Here is a 20,091-nt window from a genome sequence, read left to right as displayed (position 1 = left end):
GGACCGAGGATGCCGCAATTTTCCAAACTTTTGTGCTCTGTGTGCTATCAGCCGTGAGGGATTTCTTACTTTTGCCTTTTGCTTTTTTAATGAAAAAAAAAAATCCACTTACGGTTTGATGCTCGCCTTCAGGGGAAAGGTGTGCGTGTGCCTTCAGTAAATGTTGAAGAAGGTTAGTTGCCTGGGAGAACGGTGAGAGTCAGTATCTCTCCAAGCTTGTCTTGGAGAGAAAGACGCTGTGGCATTATTTAAGGCAGAGTGCTTCGGATGGTGGTTTTATAAAGAAGAAAATAGGAAGGCTAAGAAAAGGTTTGTGTGATATGACAGCTATATTTTAAGTCAGCAATTCAACTTTTTAAAAGAATTATGATTTTCCAATCTTCCCTACTCATTGGAATGAGACAGAATGACCTTTTCTGCTGGTCATTCATTGCCTCACACTTATTGAAGAAGAACCAAATATCTTTAATTTGCAGCAGAAATTGAGTCAAAAACGAAACATAAGGGGTTTTTTTTAAAGGCTATTGTGCGGCATAACCATCAAGCATTAAAATCAGGGTTAAAAATCAGATGAGGCTATTGTGTTTAAATACTCTTTCTCCTGACACTTTGCCTTATTTTCCTGCATTTTGATATCAGACTCACATGAAGTCAAGTCATGCCATGTGAAGAAAAATGTCTTCCCTTAATAGTTTAACTCAGGTTCAGTAAACATCTGCTTTGTAATACCAGCTAAGGAGTAGTTAGGGATTTACAGAAAAATTCTATGGAAACAATTATTTTATTGAATTTATATTGGTCTTACATAGAAATCTCCAAGCAGAGCTTTTGCTACGATGCCATTAAAATTCTGTGACTCAATGAAAATGTCATATACTGAGCAACATTTTCAGTATTTTCTAGGTTTTCTAGGTTCTGTAGTTCCCTCCCCCCCAAAAAAAAAAAAAGGATCTATCAAAGGGATAGACGTTTGTCTACACCACAGTGGTTTGTTAATCCAGGGTTATTATTTTGAATAGTAAGTCTTATTAACAACATGAAAATTTTAATAGTGGTTTGAAAAGTGACAGTTGTTCTCTTAGGTGAGTATTTGTGAAAAGTGTAAACCCAGATTACCTGCAGTTATCTCTGATACAACCGAGTAGGCAGTAAACTGCATGGGAAGCCAAGGAAAGGCAAAGAGAGTCTGTTGTGAGTAAAGGAGGAACATCCAGAAGGTTTCTTACCTCTCCTAGTCGTAGGCACTGCACCACACACAAAGACCAAGGAAGATTATACTTGACAAGGAAATGTGATATCACTTAGCTGTGACCTGGTCTTTAATTTTTGTCCATCAGATAGGTTATGTGGAGCTGTATGTATAGTGAAACAAGGGAATATAGGAGAAGCATAAGTAGCAATTCTCCCGGTTCTGTGATAACATCCCAGTGGGTTAAAATAGGAAGACAGACCCTAAGCAGGCCAGAGAATAATGTTTCTGTGTTCTCATTTAACTTGGTGTCCAGTTCATTGCTCATTCTGAAGCTTAGTACTATGTCCAAGTAACGGGAAGTATTCTGCATCCACTCTTACAAAAAGCCATACAAACTGTTTAAATATGTGTGCTGCTTCAAGGTCTTCAGCCTCAGTGGATGTAAATGGATAACATAAGCAGTAACATTTACCTTGCATTCCCAGCACTGGTCTTGTCATCATGGTGCAGATGGGCTTGTTGCATGATGGTGGAAGGGCCTGTCCTAGTGATGCTTTACAGAACTGAGGCAGATATTCTGTGGTCCAAATTTCTTCTTCAGTTCTTGGGCCAAGTAGGTAGATCTCTGCTTAATTACTTTCCTTTTCCTCTGCTCTTCATTTGAACACAGCTACCCTCACCAAATTGTTAGTATAACCCAGCCCTGTTTATGAACAATCTCATTTATTTTATTTTATTTTATTTTATTTTATTTTATTTGTTTCTAGAAATAAGAAACAAAATTGTATCACTTGCAAGAAGGGCATGGTTGATACACAGGTAAACTGGTATTTCTCTCACACTTGTGTCAGCAAATTAAATTGACCCATTCCACAGCTGTTATTCACTTTGACTACTTAAACCCCTTGCCATGTAACGTATGGCATGCTGCTCACAGCAAACAGACTGCAAATTTTCCAAGGGAAACATGGTCAGGACACTCTTATTAACATAGCAGCATCCCAGCATCACCAAAGTCCTAGCATACCCATTCAAACTGATTTATGATACAAGATAACAGTTTTGTTTAGGTGGAAGGTGACGAGGTTAGGCAGTGCTCAAAGCATACTTATTTTAAACAATTTGTAGGCAGAATTTTTTTAAGAAGCTTTAACAGTGAAATCTTTGCAAATGCCAGAGGAAGCATAAGAAGGGAAGCAATGAAGGTGTTTCAGTATTTCAGAAGTAGATAATGAAAAAGGTTAATCAAAAGTACGATGAATAGCATATTTCAGCACAAATCACAGTCATTTTCTTGGACAACAACAACCTTAGACAAATAACCAGTTAACTTTTTTCCACCTTTATTGCCACATCAACAAAAAGGGAAAGATAATCCTTAGCCTTTGTAAAGTCAGAGTTTAGTGATCTCATCTTGAAATGGATATAATAAATGTCACCAGTGTTCTCACTTGCTCCCTTGGGCGGGCTTCCGAACGGATTCAGAAACCAGGAGGATTTCTGGATGCCCCACATTCTTATGTAACTGCTTCAAACCAGTTTGCATAAATTTCAAATTTCTGCTCTTAAGTTATGGTCTTCAGACTTGTCAGCTCAGGGCTCTTTTCCTTTCCCAAATCTCTCTTCCTCCTTTTATCTTAATTTGTTCTCTTGTAGGTTTTGTTTTCTTTTGTACTGTGTAAAATAATTTCTTTCCACAACAACAAAAAAAGGATTAAAATGTATCAGTCATTTGTAGAATTCATGCCTTTACTGATTGGGATTCAAAACGGACTTCTGGAGAAGTAGTTTTAGAAAAGAAGTAATTTGACAGATGATTATTCCCCAAGCTTTGACCATGAGCTTCAAAACCAGAACAACCACATTCCATTTCCACCTTCCCAAAAGATGCTGAATATCATTCTTTACCTGCTTATACTCAGCAACCTGCACTTCTTGAAATATGCCTGCTTCACACAAGTTACTAAATGACTGACGGTAATTCCTAGCTACTACAGGAGGTCACTCTAAAAACAATAAGCATATTTTCCAATAAACATCAAAGTGTTAGTTCTTATGAGTCCTTTATAGCAGAACAAAGAAAACAAATCTAAGAGCTCAGCCAGAATTAGTACCTAGTTTTAAATAGATTCTTGCAAGATACTTGTCCAAGATGTGAAATTTGGACATCTGAATGTGAAGAAGTTTGCCCTCATTCCAAATATCCCAAATATATTTTTATCTAATCATAGGCTGTCCTCTTCCAATCTACAGGTTGCTATTTTATTCTCTACACTCTGATGGGAATACTTTCAAATATAGTCATATATTGGTTTAAAGAGAGTAAATTCAAATTGTAAATAGTTATTCTAGAGAGATTCAGTGTAATAGAGAGGAGAGAATCTGCCGCACAAGAGAAATTATCTAAAACAAGCCACTTATACCATATTCACATCTGGTCTACATCTAATGAGTTCTCTCGTAGGGTTACCCCTGTCTTTTCCCAGACATAGCCTTTTTTGTGCCAGAAACTGTCTGAGTCGAGCTGTAGGAATCACCAGAGTTTCTCCTCTTGTCTTCTTTTTAATCTTAAATGTGTTCAAGCACAAAAGTCACATTTTCAAGAACCCTGAGGTACTGTTGCATGTGCAAAAGGGAGACATTCAGTCAAATGCCTTAGAAGCCGGCTCAAATTTAATCTTACACTTCTTTTAAGTACTGTATAATCAGGAATGTCCAATAAGTAATAAATATTGTAATTGGCTCAGAGTTAAGAGAAAGTTAAGATTACAGTTTTGCGTGAAGAAGAATCAATGAATTCCCTAATGTGAATTATAAATATTCTCAAAGCTGTATGTGCTATTTGATCAAGCAGGATAGTATAAATAATTATGTAAGTATTTATTTATTTTAATAAGGAATAAAAATTAAAAAAACTACTTAAGAACTTTAGTCTATGACTATGCAAAAAGTGCCTAAAGGCTGTTAAAGGCACTGTAGAAACTCCTACCGACAATAGCCTAGGTCAGAGTTCATGGTTACCCTGTACAAGCACAGGTTGCACCCATTACTCTCTGGTTTTCCCACTCTTTATTAGAGTCCTTATGACTATGTAGCATTGTAATTGAGACTATAGTGTATTTGAAAGATGTAGACTGAATACCAGTACAGAGAATATTTTCTGTCTCTGGATCTTTTTTCACTTTACTGAGTTGTAAGGAAAACTTCGTAAGTGTCTGCATTTTGCAGATGGACTAGCTGAGCAACAAAGGATAAAACAAACATGTCCGAGGTCATGCACTGAATCAGGGGCAGAAGCAAGAATTAAATCCACATCTTCTAGTTTTTCTAGAATAAAGACAATGGAGAAAAAGGCAAGACAAAGGATCAAAAAGCAATGAGACAGAAGATGACTTTACCTGATAAAACCGGGTAAGCTTCTGACTCAAAACATTCCAGGTTAATGCTAAAATTGGTACCGAACTGCAGAACCTTGCAATGGCAATATGTGAGCATGCCCTTCAGACAAAATCTGAGCGTGCCAAAGGCACCAGAAAAAGTGAGAATAGTTGTAAATGACACCAAAACTAAGTCAAGCAATAGTTAAATTCTACAGCAGACTTTTTCCATGTAGGAGTCAGTCTGTAACTGCATAGAATTGAATGAAAAAGTGAATGGTTTTTGTTATTTGATTAAGCTGTTGCCAAGAATCATTCCTTCAGAATGCATGAATTATAGATAAAAGAAGCTACTCTTCTTGATTGATAGTAGTCCCTGACAGTTATGAGGAGGAATAAACTCACAGTATAAATTCCACCTGTTTTAAGTGTCTGAACTGCTTAGTAAGAGATAAGATATTTAATAAGAAACACATCTATATACAAGAAGTTAAATTAGACAGCTTGTATAAACACTTCAGTAGTGTAACTGTTTAAATTATACAGGAGAAACCTTAAAGACACTCGTTAAAAGTCACAACTATTCCATGCAAGTCTTTACTCAGTTTCATTAGCCAGTTTGATCCAGACCTCAAGAAGAAGCCCTACTCCATGTCCTAAATACCTGTTCTTCCATACTTAAGCAACCAAGGAGCCAGCTTCCTCTTTTCTCAGCTTTTGGGGTTTCTGAATATGTGTCACTATCATGGTGAATTTGTGTGCAGCTGGTTTCTGTGACCTTAAGTGATGAAAAATTACTGGTTTGAATTTCCCCTGTAATTCTAGTTCTTCATGTAACAGCGTTTTGTTGATTTTACTGCAGATGGTGGCTTGCTATGTCATAGAGGAATGACAGGATGGGTTGTAACCATCAGTATTAGGGACACGGTTTAGTGGTGAACTTGGCAGTGCTAGGTTAATGGTTGGACTTGATGATCTTAAAGGTCTTTTCCAACCTAAACGATTCTATGATTCTATGATTCAGCATGTTACTCTGACTTACAGAGCCACCATAGATCTTGCTACACTTGCAAGAGTTTGTTTCCTTGCCAGAGTTTATAGGAAGTGAGGTACAAGAAAGAATTATGCTACTAGATCATTAGGGTCCATGAGAAGACATCTCTGTGTTTATCTTCACAATGCTGACTATATGGGTTTCGCTTTTATAGTTGAACTTAAGTTAGCTAAGATGTTTTCCTTACTGACTCAGCCTTCCATTTTTGTATGGTAATAGTTTGTCAGAGGAAATGCAGACACATAACAGATATATTAAAAATTTGAAGCTTCAGAGAGTATATTTTAACTTTTACATTTTGTCACTGAAAAAAGTTGATGATACACTTGAATAGTCTGTCCTTTTGGGGATGATGTTAATTAAATTATAAGGCTTTTTTCTACTCCCTAACTGAAATTTAAAGGGTGATTCATGTCAGTAATTTTGGAGGCAGGCACTAAAATAATGCTCTTTAATAAATCAGTTGAGAGAGTTAGAAAAAAAGAAGGGCTTATTAGCTTTAAAGCCAGTCTGTTATATCTGACACTCTACTTACTAAAGTAAAAGATTATTCTTTTCCCAATTCTTTCATGAAGTGCTGATCTTACATTTTCAAACAGAAAGAAATATGATTTTTTTAATTGGCTGAAAAAAATCTCATCTGCCTTTTTTACAAACAAAATAACACTCATTTACTTCATGGAAGCTAAGCACTAAACAGGCACAATTTTCTTTTTAGCCCAGTGTATCTTTTTACTATTAAATGACCACTGGATCAATCACTCATTGGGAATGGGAGGTTACACCAATAACAGAACCAATTTTGGGTTTTCCACTTTCTTAATTCTTGAAAAGTATGTGATTTTGCTATAATATATATAATTATCATGCCTCTAATGTATCTTATAAACACCTTAGTAAGGTATGGTTTCAAGCATATTTGTGAAGAGAAATTGTTTTCACTGAGGGAGCCATTTATCTTCACCAATTCAAGTAACTGTGTTTGTGATCACACGCCATTCACTCAGGCTTCGTACGGCACAAATGGTATTTCACCATCAAAAGATACTTTCTTACATCATGGCTTTGCTGTGAAACATAAAGTTCGTAAAGTTCTTGGTGGCCTTTGACCTAAATGCATTATACAGCTGTAAAAATTAGCCCCCTATTTGTACTCAGGGAACATATTGTTGCAGGCAAGTTTCTTCTCTGTAAGCAACAGGAAACTGCTTATTTTTAAATTAGATTTTAAAAAATCTGTCTCTGCATTTTATTTTCATTAATTTTTCCTATTTCTGGTAGCCTCCTGGACTGCTGGTTTCAGCAAGTAAATTAAGCATTTATTACCCACTGCCTTCCTTGTATCTTGAACAGCAGAACCCTGCTACTGTTAATTTGACGCTATTGAAGAGCAGTGACTCATCATTCTGTAAAGACTAAAATCTGGTAAAAGGGTGATTTTATTCTCAAATGCATAAGGGAATTTTATATTATATAAAGGAATTTTTTACTTCATCCCAGGCTGCAATTTTGTTTTAAGATACTGTATTTACTGAAATAAAGATCAAATTTGCTACAGATGTAAATTTGTCTCAAATTAGGATTAAAAATACACAAGTGTGATCTGCCTCTCAATTTACTGTTTTTAAAGTTGGGTATGAGTGTAACTGCAGGGCAATATTGTTCTTCAGTGCCGTATCTGAAGTTGCTGGACTCTTAGCAGGGCTTACTAAATTATTTTGAGCAGAGTGCCTTTATGTATTTGTTCAGATCCTGCCAGCCTGAAGTTGCACTAGGCAAATAAAGCAGGGACTCAGGCTACAGTTGCATAGGTGAACTGGTGGGGGAAAATGATCTAAGGAAAAATATATCAATCATCTTTACTTGAGGAAATACAGGATTGCATATCTAGATTTTGTTCAGTGTGTCATGGAAAGTGAGTGTATGGGATAGAAGACAGATAGTTTTGCTGCAATAGCTGGAGCTGTTGAAGAAACAGGGCTATATGCATCTGCATCAATAGGTTTGTCCTCAGGTATAACTTATAGCAGAGAAAACTATAGGTTTCTTGTAGCTTCAGGCATCTCAAAATAGACACACAAGATTAGAGGTGATTTTGAATACAAAAATTAGATCTAACATCATTGTCTCATATTTCACATATTCAAGAAATCATAGAACAGGTGAGGTAGAAAGAGGCCTCTGGAGATCGCTTAGTCAAGCATCCTTCTCAAAGCAGGGTCTGCTCAAGCAGGCTGCTTGAGGCCACATCCAGTTGTTTTTTTAACATCTCTAGGAGTTATTCAAAGAGATGGAGATATGTGGAGACTCCACAACCTCTCAGGGCAACCTGAGTCCAGGGTTCGACCACCCTCACAAGGAAAATTTCTTTCTTGTGTTCAGATGGAGTTTCCTGTGTTTCAGTTGGTGCCCATTGCCACTTGTCCTGTCACTGGGCACCACTGAGAAGAGTCTGGCTCCCGCGTCTTCACTCCCCTGCAACCAAGTATATACACACATTGCTCAGATTCCCCTGAGCCTTCTCTTCTCCAGGCTGAACAACCCCAGCCCTCTCAGCCTCTCGTATGCCAGATGCTCCAGTCCCTTCACTAACTTCATGGCCCTCCAGTAAGTCCCTGTCTCTCTTGTACTTGGGAGTCCAGACCTGGATCCAGCACTGCAGATGTGTCACCAGGGCTAAGCAGAGGGGAAGAATCACCTCTGTTGTCCTGCTGGTAATGCTCTGCGTAATGCAGCACTGGATGTTATTGACCTTCTTTGCTGCAAGGGCGCATTGATGGCTTGTGTTCAACTTCTTGTCTACTGGGACCACCCCAGCCAAGAGAAAAAGTGGACAGTGGGCTTTCTGAGAGCAGAATAAACACTGTGATTCTGAAATGGTGTGCCTTGGATGATTACAAAATTCTTTAAATTATAATGGGGTTATTACATCACATATTTCATTTTGAAAACAACAACATCCAGTTCTTTTATATCCCATCCTGAATGTACAAAATCTTTTGGTGAAGGGTTTTTATGAAATTCAGATGATCATTAAATAGTAATGTACACTTAGATACCAGACTTAACTAATGATATTCAAATGATTAGTCCACAAATAATTTATTTTCTCTTGTTACTACAGAGCTGAGTCCTAAAGTCACTGAAGAATGGGTGAATTTCAGTCTTCCTGTCAGAACGGTACACGAGGCTTGTTTAACAGATCTTGGAGCACATGGCACCATTACCAGGTGATTGGTGCTGCAGAGACAATCATTCTTCCCTCTCTGATTGGGATTATCTGTTCCACAGGCTTAGTTGGAAATATCCTCATTGTATTCACAATAATAAGGTATAGAAATGAATAATTTTGCAATAAGATTTATTGCTGAAAAAAAATGATAACAACACTGAGGAAGTGAATTGCCCAGCAAAGACAAGGATAGCAAGTTTTTCATGTTTCCTTTAGTCATTGACATTTACTTCTCATTAAAAAAAATTAAATCATGAGTGCAGATAGTGGTAATGTATGCCTGCTTAGCCTCTTCTGTTATGAGAAAGCACTTAAGTGCATGATTGACTTCAAAAATATTCAAGGAAACCAAAATACATGTCTTCCTCCCTGGCTTCCATTATAATTGGCAGCAATCTTCCCACTAGCACACGTAAAAGCTAGACTGAACTTTAAACTTTAGTTATGGTACTAGCCAGGCATTATAATGTTTTACAAAATGCTTTTAAGATCAGTTGAAATATAGTCTTTTTCTCCTTTGAAAACTGCACTTCTACCTCAGATTATTTTAATAACAGAGCTTTATCTAACTTTTGCCCATTTACAGAAGCTTTCTAGAACTCATTGCTTTTTTCCAGCATCACCTTACTTCTGGAAACAAGGGCCTTAGTGCCAGTCAAGGATTCTCACATAACAGGAATTAATACCTCAAGATATTTTTGTTGTACTCTGAGAAGGTAAAATTGCTGAAGTTGCTAAAGTTTTTTGGGTCATAAAATCTGACCCAGCCATCCTTTATGCAAGTAAATACCTTCTAGTCTCTTAATTTTAACAAGAAATTTCTTTTTCTATATAATAAAGAATTTGCTGTCAAGTGGCTGATGCTACCACAAACCCTAAATCCATAAGCATGTATCTTGAAAAAGTGGCTTTTATCTTCAGCGCAAATTTAGCATAAAGATTTATGACAGCATAAGGCTTTCATATGCCACACTCTACAAGGATTAATAGATGGACCCCACCCCTACATACTATGCTTTTAAAAGAAAGATTTCCAAAGGCCAACCTAGGACTAAGTGTCTGTCAGCCCCTGAGCTCTAGTAAACTTCCCTTGAAGCTACCAGAAATCCAATGCTTGGTACACTCAAGAATATTGTAGCTCATAATCTGAATGCACAAGAGAAGAAATGTGGAAACAGTATGTCTGAAGTGAACATGACTTCAGAGGCAATATGACTTTTTAAATGTATAAATGAATAGAAAGGAAAAAAGAAATCATTGAGTTTCTAAAAATTAGTTATAGATTCTCTAAAAAAATAGAACAGAAGGAAACTGAGAAGGAACAAAGATTTTTTTGTCCCTGGTGAAAAGCCTTTGTCTAGCTTAAATAAAAATATGAGAGACAGAGGGAATAGACACAGACAATGACTTGGAAAAAAAGAATATAATTTAAACCGTATTTGCATTCAAATTTATGGGCATGAACATTTGCACACAGGAAAAGAATTTGAAAATAGTGCGTTAAAAAGTTAATGTGGTTCTTACCAACACTAAAAAAGACAGCCACAAACCTCAGACTCTGTAGATGAATGTACATTCAAAATGTAGCTACATTTTGAAAAATAACCATGTCAAATTCTCACCTTTCACTAAACAGATCTGATTCTACTCAAAGGCTCTGCTTCTGAGTTGTGTCTTCGCTCTTTATTGAACGCATTTTCTCATGCATACATTTAAATTTTGTTAGCATTACAGAGTCAATTCTTTTAAGAGAGAAAGAAGCTAGATTATCTCTCTAATTGACTAGAAAGTTATTTACTTTCCAGTAGCAAATGCTTTACTGATGGTAGAACATGGTAAAGAACGAACCTTGGAATTTCAGCTCCCCAATTTTGTTTGCAGGTCTGCCAGCTGGGGACAAACATTTTTAAGTGTGAATTAAAATTATATTATCTGCAACTTACTGGGAGAAAATAACTAAAAGTCCTAATGAAAGTTACATGTAATATATTCTATGCACTGAGATTTAATTTAAAAACTGTAACTCAGTGACTTTTGGCTGGCCCTCCTTGTGTGAATGAATTTCATCCCTAGGATGAAATTCGTAGAGGGAGTTGAGATATGCTGCTATTTAATTAAAAAGAAAATGGTAGAGAAAATGCTGCAAGAGTTCCGTGTCAGCCAGAACTACCCAATAATCTTCATCCCAGCAACCTAGAAAGACCGGTCCCCAAAACTGCAGTTCTGTTAGCAAGAATTTTATGTAAACCTACTGACTTTGGTGGACCAGCTGGTGGGAGAATGGCTACATTTTTGTGTGGAGAGGGAAAACGTGATCCAGACAACCCCAATTAGCTGCATTAGTCTGACTTTGTGTTTTTAAGGAGGAGTATGTAACAGAAGAGAAAAGGGAATCAAATACAATTTCAATTATCTATGAGTACAGCTTTTCAGAAGAACTTGATTTTTAATAAGGTAATTAATAGCAAGTGGTAAAACAACATTTCCTAAAACAGAGATTGCAAATGAGTGTCACAACACTTATTACTTGCATTCTGAGTCTTCAGCTGGAGAAGGTGTATTTGCAACTGAATGTAGTCACCAGTAGAAAATTTTTGAAACTGCTTCATACAGCTAGCCTATCCAGATCAGAGATTTTATGTTATCAGATTTTATATGTTATCGTGTTGGAAGTTATTAACTCAGCTAAAGAGCAATCTAATGAGTTCAAGAATTATAACATGAGAAAAAAATTAGCTAAAGTGTGGATGGTCTAGGCGATGTTGATAAGAAACAAGTTTCCTGAAAAGATTTGCAGGAGAAATAGGTTAATGTGGAACTTTCAGGGACTGATCGTGGGGCCAGCCAGATTTTATATTTTCCCTCAGAGACCTGAGGCAAGGTCTAAGAGTGTGTCAGTAGTATTCCTAATGACATATGCTGGGGAGATGTGGCTGATGTGAAGGAGTGTAAGACTGTCATACAGAAAGAACCAGATAAAGACTAGAGGAGGGACTAGAGCAATAGAAATGCAGCAACATTTAATAGCACAAAGCGCAAAGCCATAGAATTTTTTTTTTTTTTTTATAAATAGGAAGCAAACCCAAAAGCCATAGAATTTTTTTTTTTTTTTTTATAAATAGGAAGCACTGCTGTCAGTTAGAAAACAACAGAGGAAAAACTCCTGGGATTGCTGTGGGCTGTCAATAGGCTAAAGCTGCGTGAGAAGCACACACAGCTGTAATACATGCAAGGCTCTGCCTTTCCAGGGGAAAGAGGGAAATGTTAATGCCATTCTCCAGACTCATAACAAGGCCTGAAATATAACTCTCACCAACTGTTTCCAGGAAAGATAAGATATTCACACTGCAATAAGAACAGAAAAGAACAATTACTAGAACCAGAAGAATGGAGAACTCTGAAAATTCACCTAAATTTGTTTTTTTTTAAAAAAAAGGCTCAGAGGTGTATGCTTGCTCTCTGTAAATCAGGGTCAAATACAGCAGAAAGGGTGAAGGACTGTTTAAACTAAAGGCCAAAACTGGTACAAGAGCAATTGGGTAGACCCTAGTCAGGAGCTATTAAAGGCTGATAACTGGAAGGTGGTTTTTACCTTCTAGAACAGTAGTGTCCTGTGATAGCCTTCAGTAGGAGTAGTGGAAGTAAAATCAGTATTTCTGAGATGAAATTGCTCTGTTATGAGGAGGTCTTTTCTGACCTTGTTGCCTGTGACAGCCGGTGACTCAGCTGTGTGACAAGGGTTATCTCTTCCAACCTTAGGTTCCCGCTCTTTCTAAATCTAGCAAAAAAAGACCCAACATGTTAAACGACGTACCCCGTGCCCTACAACATATCTCAGCTGTTCTGTTCTTTATTCCTCGCTGAGATGGGAAAGCTAAGTGTCTCTGCACTGAGACAGCATGCTGTCAATTTACTCTGATTTCTATTATTCTGTTTTAGATTTGTTTCAGAAATAAAAAACAAGCTAATGTTAGAAATGTGGGACTTCCCATGATCACATTTGGCACAGCAACTGATACATGTCTCTAAGTGATGTTGTGATGTTATCTGGCTTGACTGTGAGATTCAGTTAAACAGTAATAGATTTTTGGACCAGAATATCTTGGAGAAACTTCTGTAGCTATTGCTAATCTAATGCTAAACATTAGACAATGTTGTTATCCAACAACAAATTAGATAGCTGAATTACTTGGAAACATTCATCACTCGTTATGGTTAAATGAGGGAAGGCAGAGGCAGAGATGTAGAACAGAAATGGCTGCCATTTCTTTGTGCAATTTTCATAACTGGTACTGAGCAAGATTCAGTCTCACAAGATTTTATAGGCCTTACCCAGTTGTACAGATGTGAACAAATTTTTTCCAGACTGACTTTGATTGCCCAAGCCAGTCATCTGGGTCTCTCCATGGAGAGGCACTACTGAGAGTAATACGTATCATCTTTGTCATATACCTATCAAGGACAGGATAAATTGCCCCCCAGAGTTCTGTTTCTCTGCAGTGATTATAGGAGCTAAGATCACTTGGAGACATTAGAGGTCTCAATTTCAAATTGATAAAATTAGCTAAGAAAAATCCAACCCTCAATTAAAAAGAGAAAAGATAGTACAAGTCTTTCCTGATAAATTATTGAGATGTTTTTTCAGCCACTAGGGGAAAATAACATGCACAGAAATGGTCCAAGAGGGAGCACAGTACATGCTTAACAGCACAAAAGTAATATTAACAAGATATTGTTAAGTAGGTATAGAACTGCTGCTGTTGGACCTGCTCCTCAGGCACCGAGGATCTGGGTAAACTTTAATTATGAGAGCAGAAAAGTGGACTATGGTTAACATCAGAGCTGGAAGTTTAAAAAAGCTTCCTCCAAGCCAAGCTGGTTTGCTGGGAACAGTTGGATTTTGTAGGGGAGGACAGGCCTAGGTGGGAGGATGACCTTAAGGCTGGTGCTACTTGCCATTGCAGACCTAGCCCGTAAGGGATGCCATTTTCACCTTTCCTGTTTGAAGAAAGGGTATATGTTTGTGTTTTTAAAAGTGTGATACTTACAAATCGTCTTGTCTTTGACCTGAAAGATCACTTCCAAATTAACACTTAAGCTAGTTAATGAAGACTCTCTGTCCAGGAGGGTATAAATAAATACTGGTGACAGCACATAATGCAGTCAGAGGGGATAAATAATGGCTGATGACAACACATAATGCACTTGTCATGTTCCTCAAAGTTGTTACTGGAGTGACAGCCAGTATATGGATTATCACATTGTCAAGTCTGCTCAACACTTCTTTTTTTAATGGATTAGGATCATTCAAATCCATTTTTTAATTAGTTTAATCTGTAGAAGTAGAATTGAAGAGAAGGTAGGACTAATCACAGATTTGACATATTCACAGATTTTGCAGAACAACAATTGTGCTTTTGTACATTTTTCATATGGTGTTTCAGAGATAGAAATTGACCTGGCATGGGTGGAAGGGTGAATTGACCAGCTAACAACTGTGGTTTGAGAAACTGCTGAGAAGCTTTCATAACTGTGGCAAGAAGGCAGAAAACACCAAAAGGACGAAAAAAGGAAGTTTGAAATTGAGGCTATCACTATTATTTTCCTGGCTTTTTTTTTTTTTTTGTAAAGTGATAGTTTTAGCAGAAGGCAAGCACCACTGTCTTAATAAAATATAAGAAAGCTATAAACTATAAAATATGGCCAAAATTATTTGAGATTATAAAGTTTACTGCATAAGTTACTATTTAAATATTGGGGCTCTGAGCCACCACAGGAAACTATATGAAAATCTGTATGAAAATACATGTCCTGGCTGCTGGACACTGATCTAAAAAGGCACCATTTTCTGAACCTCAGTGTAAAGCATGAGACGGTGGATATTACAACACTTCCCTTTACATCAACCATGGGACAGCTGTTCAATGTATATTCTTTGTTGATTAAATTTAGCATAAATTGTGCAAGTTTAGAATTTGAGATTCTCATTCAGAGTCCAAAAGTAATTTCTAATTTAGTATGATTTATCCTGTTAATGTGAATGAAATAAAGCAGAAAAAGACCGTTTTAACTTTTTCATGAAATGACATGTTTTTCAGATGCTTTGAAACCTGTGTGTTTCAACATAATGGTACCATTTGATGCTTTGCAGGAAACCGTTTGGGGCTTTTCTTCTCCTGGAGATTTTGCATCCTTCAAAGTTCACAAAGCTAAAGGCACTGGAGGAAAAAGATCGCATATGCGTCATTCTCTCCACAAGCTCCAGTCATTAGTGCCAGCAGATATACTTTATAGATGTCTGGCTTTGCTTTCAGCATCATAACCAGATGACAGTGAATCATACTTCATAATTTATTAAAAATGTTTGAAAAAATGCTTTTGTCTGGCTCATTCCCTCTAGCTTAAATTTATTTCTTTGGAAACATAGTTATTTCATAGCTTGTAGCATGCAGTGAAGGCAAAATGAAAAATGTGTAATTAGGAACTCTTCTCACACAGGTCATTTTAGGAAATGATGGTCATGGAGTTGGACTTCTGAATGTGGTTTGTGGGCAGCCAGGTGGAGTTCTCCCAGCTGCAGGTTCTTCTGTGTCTTCCAGTAAGAATGACAAATAAACTGGTACTTTGCAGTAGACTGGGAAAAAAAAAATTATTAGAGATGCTGAGAGGGAGCCTAGACAAATAGCTTAGACAAGACATCTAATTTGTAAGTAAATTTAGGTAAGGTGATTTCTATATGGAGACTGTGGATAAGGACCTTGTTAATAAAGTCCTGTAATTAAAAAATATTTTCTAAATATCAGTGCTTTTCAAAGATGCTTTGTGCTTCTTTCCTTGATTTGTATAGAATAAGGCAATTTAAAGTCAGGAATTCTTTCAACTGCCTGTATAACATTCCTCCAAGCCTAAATTGGGGGGTGTGCTAAGATAAGGATTACATTTTGGTAAAGGAGTCTAGGAAAGCATATGTATCACACAAAAGCTATGCAATATAGACATTATGAAACTGGCAAATCCAAACTCTTAGTGCTTAGATGAAGACTGCGCATACAGTTTTAACTCAGTTGTGTTCCCTATGTATGTATAAACTTCATGAGACTATCTTTAAATATTTGATTGCATACTATTTTTTTTCCCAGAGGATCATTCCTCTTTCACCAGTTCCCTTTTTACCTTGAGCACTTGAGAACCTCCTGTCTGCATCTTTAAGCAAGATTCAGCCCTGGGTCAACTGCATCACAGGAAGGCTCTGATCTCTCCTCCTACTTATGCTAGCCTGATATTTCTAGAGTTCCTATGTCTATCAGACCTGTGTTTATTATGAACTCTTTATAGTTTTCAAAGGAGAATATGGAGAATTGTGCTGATGTTAATAAATTAAATAGCCCATTCAACCTCACTGGAAAGCAAAATTATGAACAATATATTATTGTTGAGCCTAAAATGTTTAGTTTGAAATATCTGAACTCTAAAATAGTGGTTCTGACGGTGTACTTATTTGTGTGCAGTTCCATTTTGAGGTCTGTTTTATCAACAGTATACTTGGAAAACAATACAGTAACCATGTCAAGTAATTGTCTCCATGTCTTCCAATTTATTTCAGAACTCAGAAGAAAACGATCCCAGATATCTACATCTGCAATCTGGCTATAGCAGATTTGGTTCATATCATTGGCATGCCTTTTCTTGTTCACCGGTGGGCACATGGAGGTGAGTGGGTTTTTGGCAGCCCTCTTTGCACCATCATTACCTCCCTGGACACATACAACCAGTTTACATGCAGTGCCATTATGACCGCAATGAGTTTGGACAGGTATGTGGTTTCAGATTTTCATTCTGTACCCAAGGACAATAATACCTGATTGTGTTCATGCAAAGCTGTAGTAATTCAGAATGAGAAATGCCATCAGTTATGGTTAATGATTTTTTGAAAACTACAGGAATCTTTTTCTGATGTTTGTGGAGGTGGCAGAGGCATTTTAAGTCTCGCTATAGCATCATGCTATGAACAAGGCCTTAAGGGATACTAGTCACTACCAGTATTACTGTTCTGGGGCTTATCTTTAGAGGTGCAGCTTCTAGTAAAGGCTTAATGTCACTAAAACTAGATTTGTTTTAATCATTTTTGTTTAAGATAAAAAATTGGCTTCCAGGCAGACTGCAGGAACCCACTGTATCTGTTATTTTTAAAAACCTTTATTAAAATGCAGTAAGAGTACAACAAGAATTTTAACTTTTATCATGACTAGAGATTTCAAAACCAGCTTCTGTAGATTCTTGATTTTAAGGAAAAAGCGACCAAATTCAGGAAAGAAAAGTCTGCTTTGGACCAAAGGGGTCTTCTTTCACATATCAGAGAGAGCATGGAGGAAAACAAAAAGACAAACTTTCCTGCACAGCATGAGGCACTAAGTCAATCATGAAGAAGACATTCAAGAGACAACTTTGAACTTATGAGCTAGGATAAATAAACAGAGCCAATGGGAAGGATGGTTGCTATTGAACTTGTAGCATACAAGACAGCACGCTTCCATGGCAGTGGAATGTAGCCACTAAAGAGAGGGAGAGACAAATTATCAGAAAACAGAAAACAGAAATTAGAAAATTGAAAGTTAGAAATAATTTTGAAATTGATAAAGAGGCTACACTAATGCGTGATATTATGAGTCTTATTTGGTTGACATGCAGTTAAAAAAGAGCCAAGAAATTATCAATTCCTTTGAAGTTCAATTTTAAAAGCTCTGTTCTTATATTTGCATATGAGTAAGGTAACAAATGACAGTCTTTTCCCATATTCCTAAAGAATTTACACATAGCAGTATCTTTAATCTTGCTGTTTAGAGAAAAATTTTTATGCAAGACAGTAAGTATTAAGGCGGGAAAAAGACATGACATCCTGATGAGGAAAGACAGAATATCAAAATGGTATAAAAAATAGTTTGTCTCAAGTAAAGCCATGTCTTAAAATAGGCATTTGGTGTTTTTTTCCAAATTACTGAGGGTAAGCCTTTGCTTTCTTTTCTATTTTGAGGCAAGTTTTTCCACCTCAAATACAATTGCCTAAGGAAAGCTCTTCAAATTACTTCTCTCCCATTTGTTTTATCACTGCTAGTACCAATTATTACACTATAGCCAAGAGGGACAAAGGTTTTTCAGATAACAAGCTCCCAAACTGTCTAGTGCTTGATAGTTTCAGAAAAGCACCTCTGAATCCACCCGTGAGCTTTCATTCAGTGAAAAGATTAAATCAGCTATTTTGCAAAAAATCAGCAGAGTTTATCAGATTTTGTTTGACTGTAAAATCATCCCCAATTCACAATAAAAGCAAGAAATATAATTACACCTTAGTAAATGCTATGGCTAATGCAACATTGGGCAACTTCATGTTCTCTTTCACATTTCTGAAAAATAAAAGCATTTCTAAAGGAAGACAGGAGCAGGTCAGACCTGGGAAGGCACTTCCAGAAGAAGTCTGAGCTGAATAAAATGACTACCACATGCAAATTAATATCTGTCATATTGCTGGATAATGTTTTTATTCCCATAAATCCTCTACTTCATAATAGGAGTGAACTATGTCACGCAATGGTCCAACAGACACTTTAGTATTTCAGCATTTCTTTTTGCAAATCAATTTTTTTATTAAGATCTTAAGAAGTGGCAAAACCAGCTGTTCTCTCCATGGAGCTTTAGGGGTCAATTTATGAGGGGTACAATGTATAAAAGTTTGCTTTTCATTACTCACTTTAATATGAAATAAAAACCATTAAGGAAAGCTGTAAAAACTATGCAAGTTGAGTATGCATATTAAAATTTATGAGAAAGTTTTCTAAACTGACATCAAACACATTTTTTAATACAGATTCGTGTTTATGCCACAGGCCAACATTACATAAATTAAACCTCAATGAAACTTTGGTAGCAGAACTTTTGCCTATCAGTTAAAAGAAAACTTCCTAAGAAGCAACCCACACCACCTGTTCTCTGCATGAGGATGCATATAGGCACACATAGACAACAATCCTAATATAATTTACCCCCATGAAAATCAAAAGTAAATTTGACTGTTCAATGAAAATATCACTTGCCTAAGTGAAATCAGAACTGTGTATGCTGCAGACAGCATTTTCTCGATCCCACATATTGATATACTCTTATGCTGCAGTCTCTGGTGAGACAGGAGAGATGGTGAGATGGGTGAAAAGGGGGTCTGGTATGATGTCCTACACTAACGTTGGTACTTGGAACATTCAAAGAAGTCACTTGACTTAAACTGAATGTGAACATTGCGATTAGCAACGTTAGTGACTTGTTTGCAATGGCAAAGGAACTTTTTGGCCTATGACATTTTAAGAAAAGAGCCAAGAGTTATATGTTCAAAATAACTGATGCAGATTCAGAAGTCACATCATTCCTTATTCCTTAATGGCATAGAAGATGCAGCCGGTAAAACCTATTCAGACTTTCTTTCTGTGACAAGAGGCTGTGAGGCACACTTCATTCCCTGTAGCATGACTCCACTGGAGCATGTCCTGGGAAAATGCCACTGTTTGAGTCCCTTCTTAGAGAGTGCACCTGCTTCTGAGTACTTCTTCTGCAAACTTTGGTTATAAGAAAAGGTGTAATACTCTTGATAGGGGCTCAGTTGTCTGTGATCCAACGCATACTTTTGGTATGGCACAGCTGTATAATCTTGTCTCAGCCTTCTAAGAAAATTGCTAAATGCTAAGCTGTGTGAAAGTACCTAGAGTAGAACCATGTGTGCTAAGAAAGGTAAGATTGCAGCCAGAGATAAGCTAGTTGAGATGGAGACAGTTCAGAACTCAAAGGTTCAAGAAGAGAAACACTGGCATGAGGAGGTATAAAATACTAACGAGAACCAGGGAGTCTGAAGATGCCCCTTCACTCCCATTGACAGCTGTACAGCAAAGACTCAAGAGTGCTGTACAGGGGTGGTAAGAGTTTTAACACTTGGCCTAGGAGCTTGCTAGTCCTAGCTGTCTGTTGTCTGTTGTCTATTGTAATAACCAATAAATAATTGCTTTTTCTGAATATCCTGTTTGCAAAGTGTCTCTGTGCGTGGGAAAAGTTCCCTGAGCAAAGTTCCTGAAGTCTGAGAGTTACATAGGGTACCAGCCAATTTTGAGGACTGCGTAAACATTTATATAGCTGTCATGGCATAACCTCAGCCGGCAACTGCACACCACACAGCCGCTCGCTCACTCCCCCCGCCCCC

General features: G+C 37.1%; 1 protein-coding gene across 1 annotated transcript in view; it reads left to right on the top strand.

The window, feature by feature from the left end:
• The first annotated feature begins 8,772 nt into the window (after window positions 1-8,772).
• The window catches only part of MCHR2 (melanin concentrating hormone receptor 2), a 27,544-nt gene continuing 16,225 nt past the window's right edge, over window positions 8,773-20,091 (top strand). The window contains 2 exon segments of the mRNA XM_019473535.1: window positions 8,773-8,954; window positions 16,459-16,668. Of these exon segments, the coding sequence (XP_019329080.1) occupies window positions 8,773-8,954; window positions 16,459-16,668 (392 nt within the window).

This window comes from Aptenodytes forsteri, unplaced genomic scaffold, assembly GCF_000699145.1.
Source record: "Aptenodytes forsteri isolate BGI_AS27 unplaced genomic scaffold, ASM69914v1 Scaffold171, whole genome shotgun sequence".
Classification (NCBI taxonomy): Eukaryota; Metazoa; Chordata; class Aves; order Sphenisciformes; family Spheniscidae; genus Aptenodytes; species Aptenodytes forsteri.
Note: the sequence above shows the minus strand (reverse complement) of the source record. Positions and strands in the feature narration are given on the sequence as shown.